Source organism: Nymphaea colorata, chromosome 1 (assembly GCF_008831285.2).
Source record: "Nymphaea colorata isolate Beijing-Zhang1983 chromosome 1, ASM883128v2, whole genome shotgun sequence".
Lineage (NCBI taxonomy): Eukaryota > Viridiplantae > Streptophyta > Magnoliopsida > Nymphaeales > Nymphaeaceae > Nymphaea > Nymphaea colorata.
The window spans coordinates 29,758,723-29,777,058 of NC_045138.2; the positions used below are offsets into that span (position 1 = coordinate 29,758,723).

The 18,336-nt window shown below is 39.5% G+C and overlaps 1 protein-coding gene and 1 long non-coding RNA gene across 10 annotated transcripts; one reads left to right on the forward strand and one right to left on the reverse strand.

The window, feature by feature from the left end:
• Positions 1-311: 311 nt before the first annotated feature.
• On the forward strand, positions 312-11,758 carry LOC116255939 (pentatricopeptide repeat-containing protein At5g64320, mitochondrial-like). 9 transcript variants are annotated; one of them, XM_050078173.1, is made up of 8 exons: positions 312-327; positions 1,117-1,288; positions 1,918-2,185; positions 2,369-3,604; positions 3,833-3,959; positions 6,609-9,777; positions 9,874-11,249; positions 11,433-11,758. In XM_050078173.1, the coding sequence occupies exon 6, from the start codon at positions 7,455-7,457 to the stop codon at positions 9,606-9,608; it is 2,154 nt and encodes a 717-aa protein (XP_049934130.1). In that variant the 5' UTR covers positions 312-327; positions 1,117-1,288; positions 1,918-2,185; positions 2,369-3,604; positions 3,833-3,959; positions 6,609-7,454; the 3' UTR covers positions 9,609-9,777; positions 9,874-11,249; positions 11,433-11,758. The 9 variants fall into 9 exon arrangements, with proteins under 9 accessions (XP_049934130.1, XP_049934136.1, XP_031487895.1 ...); XM_050078179.1 differs by lacking the exon at positions 312-327 and having other exon boundaries at positions 939-1,288; positions 9,874-9,936; positions 10,975-11,249; XM_031632035.2 differs by lacking the exon at positions 312-327 and having other exon boundaries at positions 939-1,288; positions 9,874-9,936; positions 11,136-11,249.
• Positions 4,773-6,592, reverse strand: LOC126410123 (uncharacterized). The gene is made up of 2 exons (XR_007573524.1): positions 6,069-6,592; positions 4,773-5,161 (listed from the first exon to the last, which is right to left on the reverse strand). It is a non-coding gene; the product is annotated as an uncharacterized LOC126410123 (long non-coding RNA).
• Positions 11,759-18,336: the final 6,578 nt, after the last annotated feature.

Sequence of the window (18,336 nt, forward strand, 5' to 3'; positions counted from 1 at the left end):
TAACCAAGTGAGCCCTCTTGTAAATTGAGTATGGCAATGCATTAATTATTCTCAATTGTACTTCAATCTCATTTTGTGGGTTAAACTAATATTATATATAGAAGAAATTTCATATATATATATATATATATATATATATATATATGTGTGTGTGTGTGTGTGTGTGTGTGTGTGTGTGAAAGAGAGAGAGAGAGATAGAGCCCAGTTACCGCTTCCATTCTTCTGACATCTGGGATTGATGGAACAAATATTTTTGCCTACACAGATGGTTCATAGCTACATCAGAGCTAACGCTGTTACTGCTGTTTCATTGGTCTACCCTTCCAGGTAAAGTAGAAGAATGTTAATGTCCTTTCTGTTTCACCTTGTTCTGCATGATTGAAGTAACATCAGTTTGTGTCAACATTTTCTCATCATTTCTAGGAATTGCACAAGTTATAAGGTATGTTATATTTTGCATCTGATTCTTGCATTATTGCCTCTGTTGTCCATAATAAACTAACAAAGTGTGCCTGCAATCAATCTCGGTAGCCAGTGGACAAGGTATCAATAACTCGCCATGTAGTTGATGTTTTTGGAATTTCTTATTGATACTTCAAGCAACAAAAATGATTGCATATGTAAATGTAAATCTCTTTCTCTCTCTCTCTCTCTTTCTGTATCACTCACACACAGATATACATTATACATTCAGATTTTTTCTTGTTGAAAAATAATTTCAACATTCATTATATCTGCTGTCCAGGTGTCTGCCCAGATTTCATCCATTTAGGTCGTTGTAAACGAATTCAACCATAGGATGGATGCGAAATGTCCAAAACTACAAATTAAAGAAATCATAGTGCAGATGGGTTTTATAAGGATTTTACTACTAATATTTAACTTTGTTGTCTCATAAATTCCAAACTGGGTGGATTTTCATGAATTTCTTTTGTTCTTGCATTCTTCGGCATTTCAAATCCATCTATGTGCTTCCACTTTTTGAAAAAGGGATGCTCAAACACACACACACACACACACACATATATATATATAGAGAGAGAGAGAGAAATTGGTAGGTACCACTCATTCTGTGATCTTTATCTACGTCTCACTCATTCTCTCTCTCACTTACAGCCCTAATCTGTGCAACAACTGGTTCAACGGTGGATGCTCTGCAACAAGAATGTCTAACCTCCTCTCCCTCTCCCTCTCTCTCTATCTCATTTGTCTCCTATCTCTCTTCTTTTGCTATCTTCGTCGCTGGATCTGTAGCAGAATTGAGTGGAACTCTTCGGCTCTTTTTCATGTATGTACACATCCTAGACTTATAATTGTTTGATGAAATGTCATTGTGCATGTCCACAGTTTTTTTATGGTTTTTTTTTTGTCATATCTGAGATTTTCCTTAACATCTTTTATATATATATATATATATATATAATGTGAAGAGTATTTTGGATTCTGATTTTTCAACTGAGATGGAAGGTGTTTACATGTTACATAGTATTTCACTTTTTGTGCTTAACATTTTTGTATAGTCTTTTACCAATAATTGCCGACCTGATAGAAGGAACAGCTACAAGTTACATATCTTGTAGATATGTTGACCAGCAAGAAGCAAAAGTTTTCCATTTGCATCAGCTTTTAGTGCACTACCTTTTAATATGTAGATCCAAAAAGGACAGCTCAAAATTTGGAACTTGAACTTGACAGTTTAATGGGCTAGGCACCACCTTTACTAAGTTTCAGCTTGTGTTTAAATATTGTTTTTTTTTTCCATATAGAATCTGAATTATATCTTGTAGCTTTTAAAACAAAAAATAAAAAAGACTTATCATGTTATTTGAGTACTGGCCGATATGGGACTGAATCAATATGGGTGAAGGATGTTCCTCCAAGGGCATAATGGTGTTTCTATTTGGCATCTATGGACAGGTTTCTCTCTCACAACAGATTGCAATTTTCTAATATAAATCTTGCCAGCAGATGTGCCATCTGTGGAAGGGATTTGGAATCACCAGTGCATGTGTTTTTGACCTACAGCATAGTTAAAGGAGTGTGATGTTCACTAGGTTAGGTATTTAATATTGATGCAGACATGGAAATGAGAAGGAAGCATAGAGTTAAATGGATGTCAAGAACTTGGAGATGACTTTTCCAATAACCATTTGGAAGGGGAGAAACAAAGCGGTCCATCAAACAGGTCATGTTTCTAGTGCAACTCTTTTCTTTAATGTTTTGAATGATGTCAAAAACATAGCTCTCAATGCTACTTGGAGCAGAAAATGTCAAACTGAAATTCTATTGTAGTTTAGATGGGGTATTGCTCCTCGTCCATCGCCAGCTTATGGGAATTCTGAGCTGATTTTTCAAATTGCATGTGCAGAAGATGGGCGTTGCTTATGCTTGAGACACAAGGATGGCACTCTTCTTAACACTGGTTGTTACGTTAGAACTTTGAATAGAAGGTTTCAGGTTGATGAAGCTGTCTCAGAGCCCTTGTTTTTGTTAGACATGTACATAGACTGATCAATATTGGTTTGGGGCAAAGTAAGTAGTGTTCTTGTGTCAAAAAAGCTATGGGAATGCTATGTATCGGAGGAATGGGATGTAGTTTTGTTGTGAATAGGAATTGGTCATTCCTTGTTTTGAATTGTAACCCAACTAGGGAGACTGTAGGTCTGCTGGATAAAATTTGTAATGTTTTACTCAGCCGGTGTGTGGGACTCTTGCCCAGCATGATCGATCATCAAACCAAGGGAGGAATTTATTCAAGTTATTGAAATTTGTCTAAATATATCAAATATAGCCTTTTGAACAAGTCTTCCGTCTCTTCCTCTCTCGTTTGTGCAGCGGCTTCCGTTTGGTCGGCGTCCCTCGGCCAGATTCGTCCAAATGGATGAAGAAGACGACCGCTAGTGCGAGTTTTACCAGTATTTTTACCTTCAAAGCACGAAAGGGTCCCGCTCATTGTGGCTCCCCAAGCAGCACCTGCGCCCTGAAACAAAAGAAGCCCCGCCCTACCAACAGCAGAGCATCCCCCTGTGTATTCAAAATCCGCTGCTGTGCCAAGGATGAACCGGAGAAACCGGCTGTCGCTTCGAACTCGACTTCTCCTCCGACGCCGCGAAATGCAGGATTGGCCACTGAAAGGGCAGCCTCTGAAGGTTTGGTCTTTGCTTTGGGTAGCAATGGTTCCTGGGATTCTTGTGAAATTGGCTCCCCAATAGTTGGGAGATACCTAAAGCGATGACGAGGAGAGGTGGTACATGTGGTATCACGGGAGAGTGGAAAATTTGTCGGATTCCGTCGGCGTGACGGTTTCTTCCAACGGGATCCACTGGGAGAGGGGCCCTGCAAGTGCGAAGACTGCTCGGGATGTTGGGCAAGTAATGCATTGCAGCAACGACGGGTGGGCCTTTGATACACAGAACATCAGGCCCTCTGAGAGTTGCTCCGATTTGGATTGGAGAAGGAAAACTCTGTGTAAATCGGATGAAGCTCTGGTGGTGCCACCATTGATTCTGCTAATTGGGGTTTTGGTTGTGCAATTAAGTTTGTTGTGACGGCATCTTACTGTGAGTTCTGCATCGGAGCAGAAGTAGTGGCCACGCACACTCAGGTTCGTGCATTCATGTCTACGGAGTGTTCTTTCCTTTTACCCAGTTTCATTTCCCCAGTTTCCTTGTGTAATATTAGTCGAGTATAATTCTCTTCTGTTATATTATACTGTAATAATGGTGTTGCAAAAATTCATCTGTATCGCTGTTTTTCTGCTCGATTTTGTCATCAATGTGTATGCGAGAATGCAAGCCATAACACTAACAGGAGTAGTCTCGTCTTTACACAGATAGCTGCTATTGCATATATCCTGCACATCGAGTTATTTGCAAATCACCCTGAACGACAGTGCTTTTCTACCTGTGCATTTCAGTATAGATTAGACATCTCTTCCCCCTCACTGGGTCTGAGCACAGGTATAAAAAAAGTGGTGAATTGCTGCTCTTCCTTGATTGATGTCCCTTTATTTACTGCTTGCTTGTCTTACCGGAGGTATCAATTTCTGCTTGCTTCCTTCTTACATTCCTTCATAATAAAGAAACAAGTTTCTGGAAATATGTTTCTTTGTTATCAAACTAAGAAATATTTTTTTTGGAAACTTATTTCTCAGTTATGACACACACATTAAAATGAGAATAGGGAAGATTTTTCCCATTCCTTGAAAATATATTTTCAATTCCAGATTTTTAGGCCATTAAACGCCCTTGAGGCTGCGTTTGATTGCAAGGAAGAATTTAACGTGGTAAATTTACCACGGTAATTTTTTCTGGAAAAAAATACAGGATGAAATTTAACCATTTTCTGATTTAAGGTCCCGTTTGATTGCATGGAAGTTTTTTTCAGAGTAAAATTAACTGTGTTTGATGCGCATAGTAGTTTTTTGCAGGATAAATTTAACTAAGCTTCAAAGGAGAATCATATTACTTTGAACTATGGTTAGGAACTGAGTGGGAGGTTTCATTGTCCATACTGTTCGAGCTTAGTTTCGAGTAAATGTTGAGAATGTCCTTTTCCAATTTGTTAGTAGTTTAGCAATGGTTATGATTATTGCTTTGTATTCAATCCAAAAGTACAGTTTTCCTCTTCTGTTGCATATTTTTTTACTTTACTCGAACAATTCAAGTATCACATGCAATCTGCACTGCACTATGCATAGGCTAGGAGCTTAAAAATTCGAAGAATCTTGCATAACAAGGAGCAGGGAGAGAAACATGAATCTAACATCAGAATAGAGGATAAGCATATGGCAATCGTAATTCATATGTCCAATATGAAAATGAATGAGCAAGACATGTGATGATGCTTTCACATAAGATGCTTTCACATAAGACATGTGGACACTAGCCCTCCCATGTTATGCTGCTTTAACATAAGAAATCATAACATGTGAAGTTACAAATATGTTCATCATTTTTACTATGACCAACTAATATTTCCTAAGTTACAAATATGTTCATCATTTTTACTATGACCAACTAATATTTCCTTTCCCTAGCTGTTTATGTGCTTGTTAAACACATACCAACAAATTGTAGCCAAAACTACACCAGTTATTAGGAAATGAAACATCAACACTGGAAAAACTGTTAAAACAGCATGCGCCACAGTCGTATCATACCTGAAAGCAAGGAGTCATGTCAGAATTAGCATCATTGTTCCAGTTTCCAAACAGGAAGCAGGTTCATCAAATAAAAGCTCCTAGCCTATGCATAGTGCAGTGCAGATTGCATGTGATACTTGAATTGTTCGAGTAAAGTAAAAAAATATGCAACAGAAGAGGAAAACTGTACTTTTGGATTGAATACAAAGCAATAATCATAACCATTGCTAAACTACTAACAAATTGGAAAAGGACATTCTCAACATTTACTCGAAACTAAGCTCGAACAGTATGGACAATGAAACCTCCCACTCAGTTCCTAACCATAGTTCAAAGTAATATGATTCTCCTTTGAAGCTTAAGTATGTTCCTTTGCGAACAATGCAGAGTCGAGCATCAGAATTTTGCAAATCTTTCCAAACCTCAATCTCCTTTTCTCAAGCCATGAGCAACCATTAGTTTCGGAACAGCTAACCTGTACTACAGTGCACTCATACCAGGTACTAGATGGGTTCGATTGGTGCTTCGAACCAAACATAGCCAGTTCCACATATATGTGAAGTAGCCGACTATAATCTTCAAAGCATATTTTCAATCTAATTAGATATTTATCCTTTACCAAACACAAGATTTATCTAAGTAACTTAAGCATCAGAATGATCTAAAAGAGTCACAACCCATAAAGAATCTGTCAAAAACATGCAGCACAAAAATCAGTTTCCACAATCAATCAGCATATTTTCACCAACAAGTTCTTTCCAATTTTATTTAACTCATTAATGTATAATACCAACATCAAGATAAAAGCAACCCATTTGTCCGTTTGATGTCCTAGCCCTAATGTCATTGTAAAATTCAACGGAAACAGAGGTAGCTGAAGTAAAAACAGATAGCTGTTACCAGTGAATGAGAAATCGCCACGTACCTTAGTAAAGGAGCAGCGACGAGGGAAGAACAGAAATTTCCTGTTGAAGATGGTGCTTGAGGTCGTGCGTCTGAAGGAAGATAGAGCAACAGAGGAGTGGAACGACAGAACAAGAGAGCAAGAGAGCAGAGGAATGAGAGACCGAGAGAGGAGAGGGGAAGAGGAGAAAACGAGATAGGCTGGAGAGAGCGAGAGAGAAGAGGCTCTGAGAGCGGACATGAACGAGAGACCGAGAGAGGAGAGGGGAAGAGGCGACGGAAGGGAAATACGAGAGAAAACAGGATGAAGCGAGCGATAGAGAAGAGGCCCTGCGAGAGGAGAGGAACGAGAGACCGAGAGGGGAAGAGGCGAAAGAGGAGAAATATCCGTGGTAAAAAGTCCGAGTTCTAACCTCGGACTTTTTACCGGGTGAAAAATGCTGCGATCGTACGAGTTTTGCGGGGTGAATTCCTACGGGGCTTAAAGGAGAGTTTTCGTTTTCCATAATGCATAATGCTAGATTCTTTTCAACTTTCATCACTAACTGCTTGCACCAATCAGCTTGAAGATCGCCGGTGAACAGTGGGAGCGCCAAATAGATGAGAGGCAGGGAGCCAATTGCCCAACTCATATTATCAATAAGGCTGGACGAACCTTGTCTCCTACCCAGCAAGATAGCGTGGAACTTGCTAGAGTTTATGCACGTGTTAGAGCACCACTTGAGCTCATCCAAGGCGCCTTGAACTTCTCTTATCGAAGTTTAATTAACTGCACAGAAAACAATAAAGACGTCAACAAAGGTGAGCAGGTTGGGGCATTTAGCCAAAGAGATGGGGGTGAAAGAGGGTCGCCTTTGTCTCAAGTCCTTGCATGTTGAAGTACTCTCCAGACATCCCATCTATAGGGACCGCAAATGTTGTCTAAGAGACGCAAGTGAGAATTCTGTCAATCGAGGTGCTGCAATACCCCATGCCCCTGAGCGCATTCTCCAAGAGCCTCCAGTTCACTCTATCGTAGACTTTGGAAAGATCATTTTTTAAGCACAAATAGTTCTGGTTAAGACCGGAAAGAGAGTGAATACTCTCATGAGCAAGAATTATATTATCTACTAATTGACCGCATGATGGTCGGAGATGGAAAAGCAGATCTGCCCTTGTATTTCAGATTTGAGTTCATTTCCTACTCGATCTAATATGCCATTATCTGAATCCACCACCATGAGTTCCGAGTGACGCTTCCCACATCCCACTCACGCTTCTCCTGCTGCACGACGCTGCAGTGCCTTTTTTGCTTTCTTCTGCTCCCACCAGCACACATAAAGTGGTCGACGAAATGACTCGACGAAAATGCTTCCGCGAGCAATGCTCGAATCAGCCATGGATCTTTAAAAATAAATTTTACAGCTGAATGGTGTGCCTATCTCTGCATACCATGATCGGGCGACTGAGTCGCGCTGCTAATGCGGTCAAAGCTTCGCCATCGGCCCACCTGTTGGTTTCTTGTGCTTACTCATCTTTTGTGGAAAACAAATGGGAAAGGATTCTCAAACCATTCGATCTGGAAGAGCTTCGGCGGTCGATGAGAAACAAGATAACCCCGCGTCAGCTTTGCGAATTGATCGAGGTCCCGCTTGGAATCTCGAAGACAATGTGCATTTTTAGCTGGGTATCATCCCAAAAGAGCTTCTCGCACACGGTAGAGGTATATCGTGCGTTGATCAATAAGCTTGGTGAGAACAGGGAGTTTAGAAAGATAGACGAGGTGTTGAGTAGAATGAAGGAGTTGGGTGTTGTTTGTGACGAGGCTTTGTTTCTTGTGATCATGAGACGGTATCGTGATGCTGGACTGCCGGGTAATGCCGTCAGGATTCTTAAGGAGATGGAGGAGAGGTTTTGGTGCAAACCCACTTTCCGATCATATAATTTTGTATTGGACTTGTTGGTGTCTCAAAATTGCCACGAAATGGCTCCTCCCATCTTCTTCGAGATGTTGAATCGTGGTGTTTATCCAACGGTTTTATCATTTCTCATTGCGATGAAGGCGCTTTGTTTGATGAATCAACTGGACTCAGCCTGCTCGTTGCTTTCGGAAATGACGAAGCACGCATGTGTACCGGATACATCGATCTACCAGACTCTGATACATGCCTTGTGTAAGCATAGAAGAGTTGCCGATGCATTGAAGCTTCTAGAAGAGATGTTTCTCATGGGTTGTCCCGCAGACGTCAAAACATTCAATGCAATTCTTCATGGGTTGTGCACACTCGACCGGATATATGAGGCTGCAAAACTAATTGATAGGATGCTGATGCGGGGGTGCACCCCAAATGAGAGAACTTACGGAATTCTAATGCACGGTCTTTGTAGAAATGGCAGAATTGATGAAGCCAGGAAACTGTTTGATGAAATAACAAATCCCAACGTAGTCTTGTACAATACACTGATAAATGGGTACTTGATGAATGGCCAATTCAATGAAGCCAAGGCCATTTTCTACCGTGATATGTGTTTGCGAGGCTGTGAGCCCGACGTTTTCACGTACACCATTTTGATTCGTGGTTTGTGCAAAGTCGGGCGTCTCGGTGTGGCGCAGGAATTGCTTCAAGAGATGGTGGTGAAAGGGTGCTCCCCCAACATTTTTACTTACGTTACAGTGGTCGATGGTTTATGCAAGAAAGGTAGATTGGATGAGGCTCTTGAACTTTTGCAAAGGATGCTGTCAAGAGGCATTAAATTGAACGTTGTCAGCTACAATTGTCTTATACATGCTTTCTGCAAAAATAGGAGGGTGGATGAGGCTGTAGAAGTATTCAATAAGATGAAGACTGAAGGTTGCAATCCTGATGTTTTCACTTTTAACTCCTTAATTTATGGCTTCTGTGAAATCGGTAAAATAGAGGAGGCATGCAAGATCTTCCATGAATTGGTTGACTACGGTGCAATTCCCAATCAGGTTACTTATAACACTTTAATAAGTTCCTTGCTGAGGAGGGGTTCGTTTCAAGAAGCTCTTAATCTTCTCAATGAAATGGATTTCCGAGGTTGTCCACCAGATGCAATCACTTATAATGCTCTCATAAAAGCACTTTGTAAAGGTGGTTTCGTGGGCAAGGCATTAGGTTTGTACGAGGAAATGCTAAGGAAGAACGCTGCTCCCAATACCATTTCGTATAACATCTTGATAAATGGTCTTTGCGATGCAAGGGATGTCCAAACTGCTCTTGAGCTTCTAAGAGAAATGATTCATCGAGGATGTGTGCCTGATATAGTCACTTACAATTCCCTGATAAATGGTCTTTGTAGGATACGGGAGGTTCATGAGGCTTTGAAGCTGTTGGACAAGTTACAGTTGGAAGGCATTTTACCTGATGAAATCACTTACAATACGCTCATTTGCTGGTACTGCAAGAGTAAAATGTTTGAAGATGCTTTCTGGCTTCTAGGTACAGTTATTGAGAAGGGGATGTCTCCTAATGCGGTCACATGGTCAGCATTAGTCAAGGGTTATGTAAAAGAAGGATCAGATTGGGCAGAGAATGATGGAGAACTTCTGAAGATATAGCCAGTAGATGAAGATAGCCAGATGGGAGTTGTTTGGCTGGCCGCCCAGTTACTGCTTGCATTCTTCTGACATCTGGGATTGATGGAACAAATATTTTTGCCTACACAGATGGTTCATACTACCTGGGAGCTAACGCTGTTACTGCTGTTTCATTGGTCTATCCTTCCAGGTAAAGTAGAAGAATGTTAATGTCGTTTCTGTTTCACCTTGTTCTGCATGATTGAAGTAACATCAGTTTGTGTTAACATTTTCTCATCATTTCTAGGAATTGCACAAGTTATGAGGGGTTGAATTGTAACAGAACCCACTCATGTTTTAAGAGAGTAAGGTATGTTATATTTTGCATCTGATTCTTGCATTATTGCCTCTGTTGTCCATAATAAACTAACAAAGTGTGCCTGCAATCAATCTCGGTAGCCAGTGGACAAGGTATCAATAACTCGCCATGTAGTTGATGTTTTTGGAATTTCTTATTGATACTTCAAGCAACAAAAATGATTGCATATGTAAATGTAAATCTCTTTCTCTCTCTCTCTCTCTTTCTGTATCACTCACACACAGATTATAAGATGTTAAGGAAAATCTCAGATATGAGAAAAGAAGAAAAAAACATAAAAAAACTGTGCACATACACAATGAGATTTCATCAAACAATCATAAGTCTAGGATGTGTACATACACGGTTTTTTAATGTTTTTTTCTTCTTTTCTCATATCTGAGATTTTTCTTAACATCTTATATATATATATATATATATATATATATATATATATATATATATATATAATGTGAAGAGTATTTTGGATTCTGATTTTTCTCGTGAGATGGAAGGTGTTAACACGCTGCATTTGTATTTTGAAAGCCCCACTTCAAAAGATTCTTTTTGTACGATTCTGATTTTTCAACTGAGATGGAAGGTGTTTACATGCTGCATAGTATTTCACTTTTTGTACTTAACTTTTTTGTATAGTCTTTTACCAATAATTGCCGACCTGATAGAAGGAACAGCTACAAGTTACATATCTTGTAGACCAGCAAGAAGCAAAAGTTTTCCATTTGCATCAGCTTTTAGTGCACTACCTTTTAATATGTAGATCCAAAAAGGACAGCTCAAAATTTGGAACTTGAACTTGACAGTTTAATGGGCTAGGCACCACCTTTACTACCTTTACTAAGTTTCAGCTTGTGTTTAAATATTGTTTTTTTTTCATATAGAATCTGAATTATATCTTGTAGTTTTTAAAACAAAAAATAAAAAAGACTTATCATGTTATTTGAGTACTGGCCGATATGGGACTGAATCAATATGGGTGAAGGATGTTCCTCCAAGGGCATAATGGTGTTTCTATTTGGCACCTATGGACAGGTTTCTCTCTCACAACAGATTGCAATTTTCTAATATAAATCTTGCCAGCAGATGTGCAATCTGTGAAAGGGATTTGGAATCACCAGTGCATGTGTTTTTGACCTACAGCATAGTTAAAGGAGTGTGATGTTCACTAGGTTAGGTATTTAATATTGATGCAGACATGGAAATGATGGTGGAGAAGGAAGTATAGAGTTAAATGGATGTCAAGAACTTGGAGATGACTTTTCCAATAACCATTTGGAAGGGGAGAAACAAAGCTGTCCTTCAAACAGGTCATGTTTCTAGTGCAACTCTTTTTTTTAATGTTTTGAATGATGTCAAAAACATAGCTCTCAATGCTACTTGGAGCAGAAAATGTCAAACTGAAATTCTATTGTAGTTTAGATGGGGTATTGCTCCTCGTCCATCGCCAGCTTATGGGAATTCTGAGCTGATTTTTCAAATTGCATGTGCAGAAGATGGGCGTTGCTTATGCTTGAGACACAAGGATGGCACTCTTCTTAACACTGGTTGTTACGTTAGAACTTTGAATTGAAGGTTTCAGGTTGATGAAGCTGTCTCAGAGCCCTTATTTTTTTTAGACATGTACATAGACTGATCAATATTTGTTTGGGGCCAAGTAAATTGTGTTCTTGTGTCAAAAAAGCTATGGGAATGCTATGTATCGGAGGAATGGGATGTAGTTTTGTTGTAAATAGGGTTTGGTCATTCCTTGTTTTGAATTGTAACCCAACTAGGGAGACTGTAGGTCTGCTGGATAACTTTTGTAATGTTTTACTCAGCCGGTGTGTGGGACTCTGGCCCAGCATGATCGATCATCAAACCAAGGGAGGAATTTATTCAAGTTATTGAAATTTGTCTAAATATATCAAATATAGCCTTTTGAAAAATTGCGGGTGATAACAGCAACCTAATAGTTCTATCAATGTGGATTCATCTTTTGAAAGACATTTTGGTAAACTACGCATGATTTTGGTAAACTACGCATGATTATTTCTTAAGATTTGTCGCCTCTTGTTTTCAATGCCTCAAGGATTATACTAACCATAAAATTCAACCTCGTTCACTGCATGCATTTTTATGGGCTATAGTGATTATCATGAAGGACATAGGTGTTTGTATTTACCTAGTGGACAAGTTTTCATTAGTCGACATGTATTATTTGATGAAAGTGTATGGGTTTAAGATTGCGAGGAATATGCTCAACCATTTTTTAGAGTGGATCTTGCCATGCAACGTCGAAGTTTGTGAGAAAAGTTCTTTTAATCTATTATCCTTAATGAGACACGAGCCATCAAGGATACACTTGATTCCTTGAACACCCTGGATTGCATGAGCGGTGGAAGAGGAGATGGCAGCTGTCCAAAGAACTGGACATGGGACCTTCTTCCCAAACCAACAGATGCTTGTACCATCTCTAAATGGGTTTTAGAACAATATTAAAAGGTGATGAGAACTTAGAGCTGCTAAAAGTTCAGCCTGTGACACACAGTTTTTCTCAAATTCCTCGAGTTGATTTTTGTAAACCTTTCTCTCCAATTGTTAAACCTGTTACTATTCGGTTGGTCTTAGTCTTGCCATCTCTAAGCACTGGACCATTAGGTAGCTTGATATTAAAAATGTATTTTTACGTGGATTTCTTAATGATCCCATTTATATGCACCAACTGCCTGGGCTCATGGACCTCAAAAATCCAAACTGTGTGCAAAGTATGGCATGCACTTTATGGTTAGTGGTAGCCTTCTTGAGCTTGGTTTGATTTTTTTTTTTTTGGTTCATTCCTCCTCTCCGTGGGATTTTATTGTAGTAGTTGACTCTTATTTATTTGTGTTTATCACTTACGAGGTATTGTTTATCTCCTATGTATGTAAATGATGTCATAATCACAGGTAGTGGCTTATCTTTTCTTAATCAAATCATCAAAGTTTTCAAATAGGAATTTGCCATGCAATACCTTGGGATACTTGATCTTTTGTTTTTTGGCATACAAGTTACCCACACCTTTGATGGATTTTGCTCAACCAATCTCTTTATGCTTATGAAATTTTTGATCCAGCAAAAAAAAAATTGACTCTAGGCTTGTTTCCACTAAAATGACAGGCCTTCCTGCGCCTCCATAGCATGACGAGCTTCTTGATGATGTCAAGGAATTTCAAAGCATCATTAGCAGTTTGCATGGCCGAATGCCTGTTTATCAACCAACAAGGGATTTCCTTCCTGACTTTTTCATGCCATTTTAAGTTGTTGATCAAACTTTTAATACGTTTCCACAACTTATCTTCCCACAGCCTGTCACAAAGCCAGGCTGATACCACCTGTTCTTCCTGATGGCATTTCTAATTTTTCAAATGTGCTACATTGATCGGAAAATGTCTATTTGCCCTCTCTGTATAGTTTTCCTGAATTTTTTTGCTTAGAATTTTTTCCATGAAAGAAGCATCCGTACAATCATATGCCTCCTAATTTATTAGCCTTTATGTCAGGGAAGATGGAACATGAGACCGCAACAATCCTGCAGGGGAGAAGGCCCCCTAGCCTTTTTATTCAATCAAAATTTGTGTACAGCAAATCGGCTAACACCGTGAATAAAAAGAAAGATGCGCTGAGGCATGAAGCAAGTAAGAAGACCCCAGAATGGGGAAACAAAAAGAATGTAGGGTCATGATCCTACATGTAGAGTGCCAAACGAGAAGAGGTTTCTATAGAAGGCTTGGGGTCCAAAATCAGCAGGTTTTGAATATTGTTCTTCATTGTTGCAAGATGGTGATCCGGATGTCTTCTGCCCTCAAGAATCCCTCGAAGCCAAGATAGCCATCTTTTGTTGCTGGCAACAGGGAGTTAGCTCACTTGTGAATAAGGAGGGGCCGATAATGCTCTGACCAGCCCGACATTTTCAGGAAATTGCCGCTGTTCCTCCCTCACCACAGCCCCCATGCAAATGTTCTGCCCAGCAGCATCTTTGACAAGGTAGACGACTGAGTAATCTGCACACACACCTTGTTATGGGTTGAAATTGGCCACCCAAGCTTGCATTTCCTTCAATCCATTTGGAGAGTTTTTCAGAGCAGTGTAGAAACCATCAGAACAGCTCCTCTAAACTGCTAAAGCTTCCTCTATTGGTGTTTTGTGCGAGTCCTTGTGAATGCATTTGTTCCTACTACACCACAGTCTCCCTGTGGTCAGATGGAAACATACTTAGTTCCCCGTTGCCGAGGGCCAGCTGACATTGTGTTGAATTGGTTCCAGACTTGTCAGACTCCCTTGAAGAACCAGGAGACGCCTAGGTAGCTTGAAGGTAGTGTACCATTAAGAAATGATATTAAGCATAACATACTTGATGAGGCATTTAAGGTCCGTTTGATGGTTCGGAAAAACTCTGTAGTTGAGGAGGAAAAAGAACTCAAATTTTAAAAATTTTTTCAGTTTATCAAACTTGAAAATTAACGGAAATCGGAAATTTATATATTTCCGGGTTTATGTTTTTGCCCGTTAGGGCACCCACACATCGTGTTCTCTCTCGCATCGCGTTCTCTCTTGCCTCCCTCCTGCCTGCGCACGAAAATCTCTCGCTTTCTCATTCTCCTGCTCCCCTCGTCGTCTCCCTCGCCCTCGTCGTCTCTTTCGCCCTTGCTCAAGAACAAGTCTTGAGTCTCTTCCTCTCTCGTTTGTGCAGCGGTTTCCGTTTGGTCGGCATCTCTCGGCCAGACTCTTTCCTACCATTGTTACGCTCGTCCAAATGGGTGAAGAAGACGACCTCTAAAACGAGTTTTACCAGTATTTTTACCTTCAAAGCACAAAAGGGTCCCTCTCTTTGTGGCTCCCCAAGCAGCACCCGGAAGAGAGTGAATACTCTCATGAGCAAGAATTATATTATCTACTAATATGGTCGGAGATGGAAAAACAGATATGCCCTTAGATTTGAGTTACTTTCCTACGCGATCTAATATGCCATTATCTGAATCCACCACCATGAGTTCCGAGTGACGCGCTTCCCAGATGGGCGACCTTGCCACTCCGATGACCCTTCGGTTGTTGAGTCATTGGACCGAAGGGTAAGAAAAGCATGTTCATAAACTACGGTGGTAATTTTAAAAAGAACAAGTTTAAATATCTAGGTTTTTCTTCTAAAGTTATATTTGTTTGGTAATAATATTTACTGAACTGTTCTACATATTCTTTTAGGTATATGTAGCACATGTCACATATTCTCAAATTTAAAATATTTTGTCATCAGTTTGATTCCTGTTGGCGCCATTCTCTTGTACTACAAATGATAGGTACACATACTTAGTTGATAGGTGTTTCGCACTCACTCGAACCTCAAAACAATCGTAGACCTGGGGCAGGAAAAAACAAGAGGAAAGAATAAAGGATATGCTCTTTTTTTTCTCCTTTTGTCTTATTTTAAAGTAGAGGTTTAAAAATTTCACGTCACACCACATTTTATGTGTTTTCAGAAATTGTCAAATACGTTGCTATAAACACTAGGATGTAATTGGCACCTAACATGAGCCAAAATGAGCCTGATCATTTTTTTTACTGCCGATAAATAAGGCCACACAGGATCTAAAATTTGTTTTGGTTTTTAAGCAATGCTCATGATCAGCCGACTTAGATTTCAAATTTTGCAAAAGCTGGGAGAGAAATTGAGTTGGGTGGTTATATAAAAGCCATAATGTTAAATGATTTGGTAGAATGAAAAATGTGCTCACTGTAGATATTGAACTCTTGACCTTATTAATTTGGTTTCAAAGTTTTAAGCCCAACATTACAAGTCCTTCCGGGTGGCTTTCAGCACGAGAAATCAGTTACTTTGAGGTATTTAAAGAAAATATTGTAATCGTAAAGTGTCTTAATAGTGATTTTACTTTTTCTCTTGTAATCTCAAAAAGGTTAAGAGAGGAAAAAAAGTGACTTTCTTGTGGTGGGTTGAGTGCCCAATTTGAGGCTTATTGTGTGGGTGAAGAGGGTTATCCCACTGCTTGGGCAAAGTGCTGGTGAGATTTGTGTGTGCACTTGTACATGGGACCCACCCTTCATACGAAAGGGCGGAGGGAACGGGTGGCCGCCTGGGCCATGGCCCCATCTCAGTCAATTGAAAAAAAAAATTACATTGAAGAAATAAAAAAATTTTAGTTGCGCCATGTATTATTTGGATACCGATTCAATTTGGCCCCACCCAAATCTAAAGGTTGGACTGTTGGTCCGCCCCTGACAAAAATCATGGCTCTACCCCTGTTCATATCATATAGGAGCATAGCCCCCACGAGTTTTCAAACTAAAAACATATCTTCAACACACCGAAAGACCACCTAAGCTATTGCGACTTGAGGCTTCCCTATTACCCTTCGAGCAAAAAACTGGTTGCATGTTCTTCTGTTTTTTTATATTGTTTTCTAAGGAATTTTCCTTCTCAAAAAACTATCGTCACATCTATTCAATCTCATGTTTATTAGCTCATTTTTAAGTCTACTCAAGCACTTAACTTAAGTTTTTTGCAATTTGGTTAGCAATATTTAACTAAGTTTTTCGGCTTAAAAATTTGAACTGGGTATTACATAATGCACATCAGTGTTGGGGCATGCATATCGGTGCATATGGCCTCACATCACCATGCCAAGCAAATTTGATACCTCAAGGATGAATTTTGTTTGTCCAAGCAAAAGAAAAGGAGAGTTATGAGTTTGCAACACTTGGGACGTTGAAAATATTGAATTCACAGAACAATGATAAGGTGGTGGCTAATATGGGTTGTAGCAAGGGTCGCTACGTTTCTCGAATAAGTCATGGCAAAAACTCAAATCACTCACCTTAAACTCGAGATCTTGGAGAATATTTTTTGCTGTCTCAATGTAAGTTTGCAATATATGCGGTGGCTATTGCCTTCTTGAAGCTTCTAGCGATCTGCTCGTGATTCTGGTTGCAAGGGACGCCCCTCAGAATGTGGCAGAATCAAACTCCAAGTTAGGGATTGTGGTAAGAAGGTTCCCCCGTTCCTCTCTCTTATTGCAGACTTGAAATCCAGATTCATACCCGAAAAGATGTTCTACTTGAAATCCAGATTCATACCCGAAAAGATGTTCTCCGATGCTGTGAAAATAGGCTATCTGATCTCAAGAGGCATAGCATAGCGCTTGGGGCATATGGAAAAACATGTCTCTACTTCGATCCTCGTGGTTGCTATGCTGCTGTCATCACTAGCGCCACCACAGTCCATGACCCCGAAAGTAGAAGGAATTTAAGGAAAGGAGCTTTGAGTCTCTTTTCGAGGCGATTTTTAACCTCTTGTTCACTTAAAAGGTCCGTGATATGAGTGAGTAGTGAATCTAGTTTTTCTTTTTCTTTGGTCCTGCAATGTCTGTGAATGGAGTGGTGATTTTAGTTGTTCTTTTCTTTAGTCTTGCTTAGTGGCCGAGCTACATTATTACTGGTGTGGGCAACCAGCCTAAAAAGAATTACATTATTTACATACAAAAATTTCATTCATTTACTGCTTTTTACATACGATTGCCCCTTAAGATTTAAAATTTAATTGTGGAGTGCCCTCAACCAGAAATTTTTAGCTCAGCCACTGGTCTTGCTATTGAAACATAGCAGCAGCCAAATCCAACAGCTGTTTATATATATATATATATATGTATATATATATATATAATCCAAATTAATGTGATTATTAATCGAATCTAGTTAATGTTTGCTTGGCTGGCTGTCCTGCAAACCCAAATTGTCGAATATGGGCACGAAAATATTTAAATTTTGACGTGATTTACAGGTAATTCAATACAAGAAATTTATTTGCTTCGCTATATCTACTCGTCCCTGTAAAATTTATATGTACTTTTAATGTAAATACATAAAAAGTTATATTGCATACCCTTTCAAGCTGCACGTATAAAGATTAATTCTATGATATAGAATGAGCAGTCGAACGCGACATTGTTAATGTAGGTACATCTTGTAAGAACAAAATGAAAAGCTTTTACGAGAGATGGAGAGGGTGTTCTTAACAGAACAGGAAGGAAATACATGAACACGAGTGAAACCTCAAGAAGCAGACAATTTTTGGAACAACTGTCAAATTTTTAGTGGCAGTTTACAAATCAACCATGGTTCTCTTACTTTTTTCATATAATTTCGATGCAAATCTGCTGGGAGATGCGGTTTCCTATCTTTTAAGAGAATTAAAGAATACAAGAGGAATAAAAAGAACAGAGAACAGAGAACAAGGCACACAGGCCTACAGACCAACAGCAGAACTTGAGAAGTAATCCAGAGAAACTCGAAGCAAGTCAATGGTTTTTAGATCAGGATTATAATCGCTGGTTGGTACTCTAATATTTCTGAATTGCAGTCACAGCG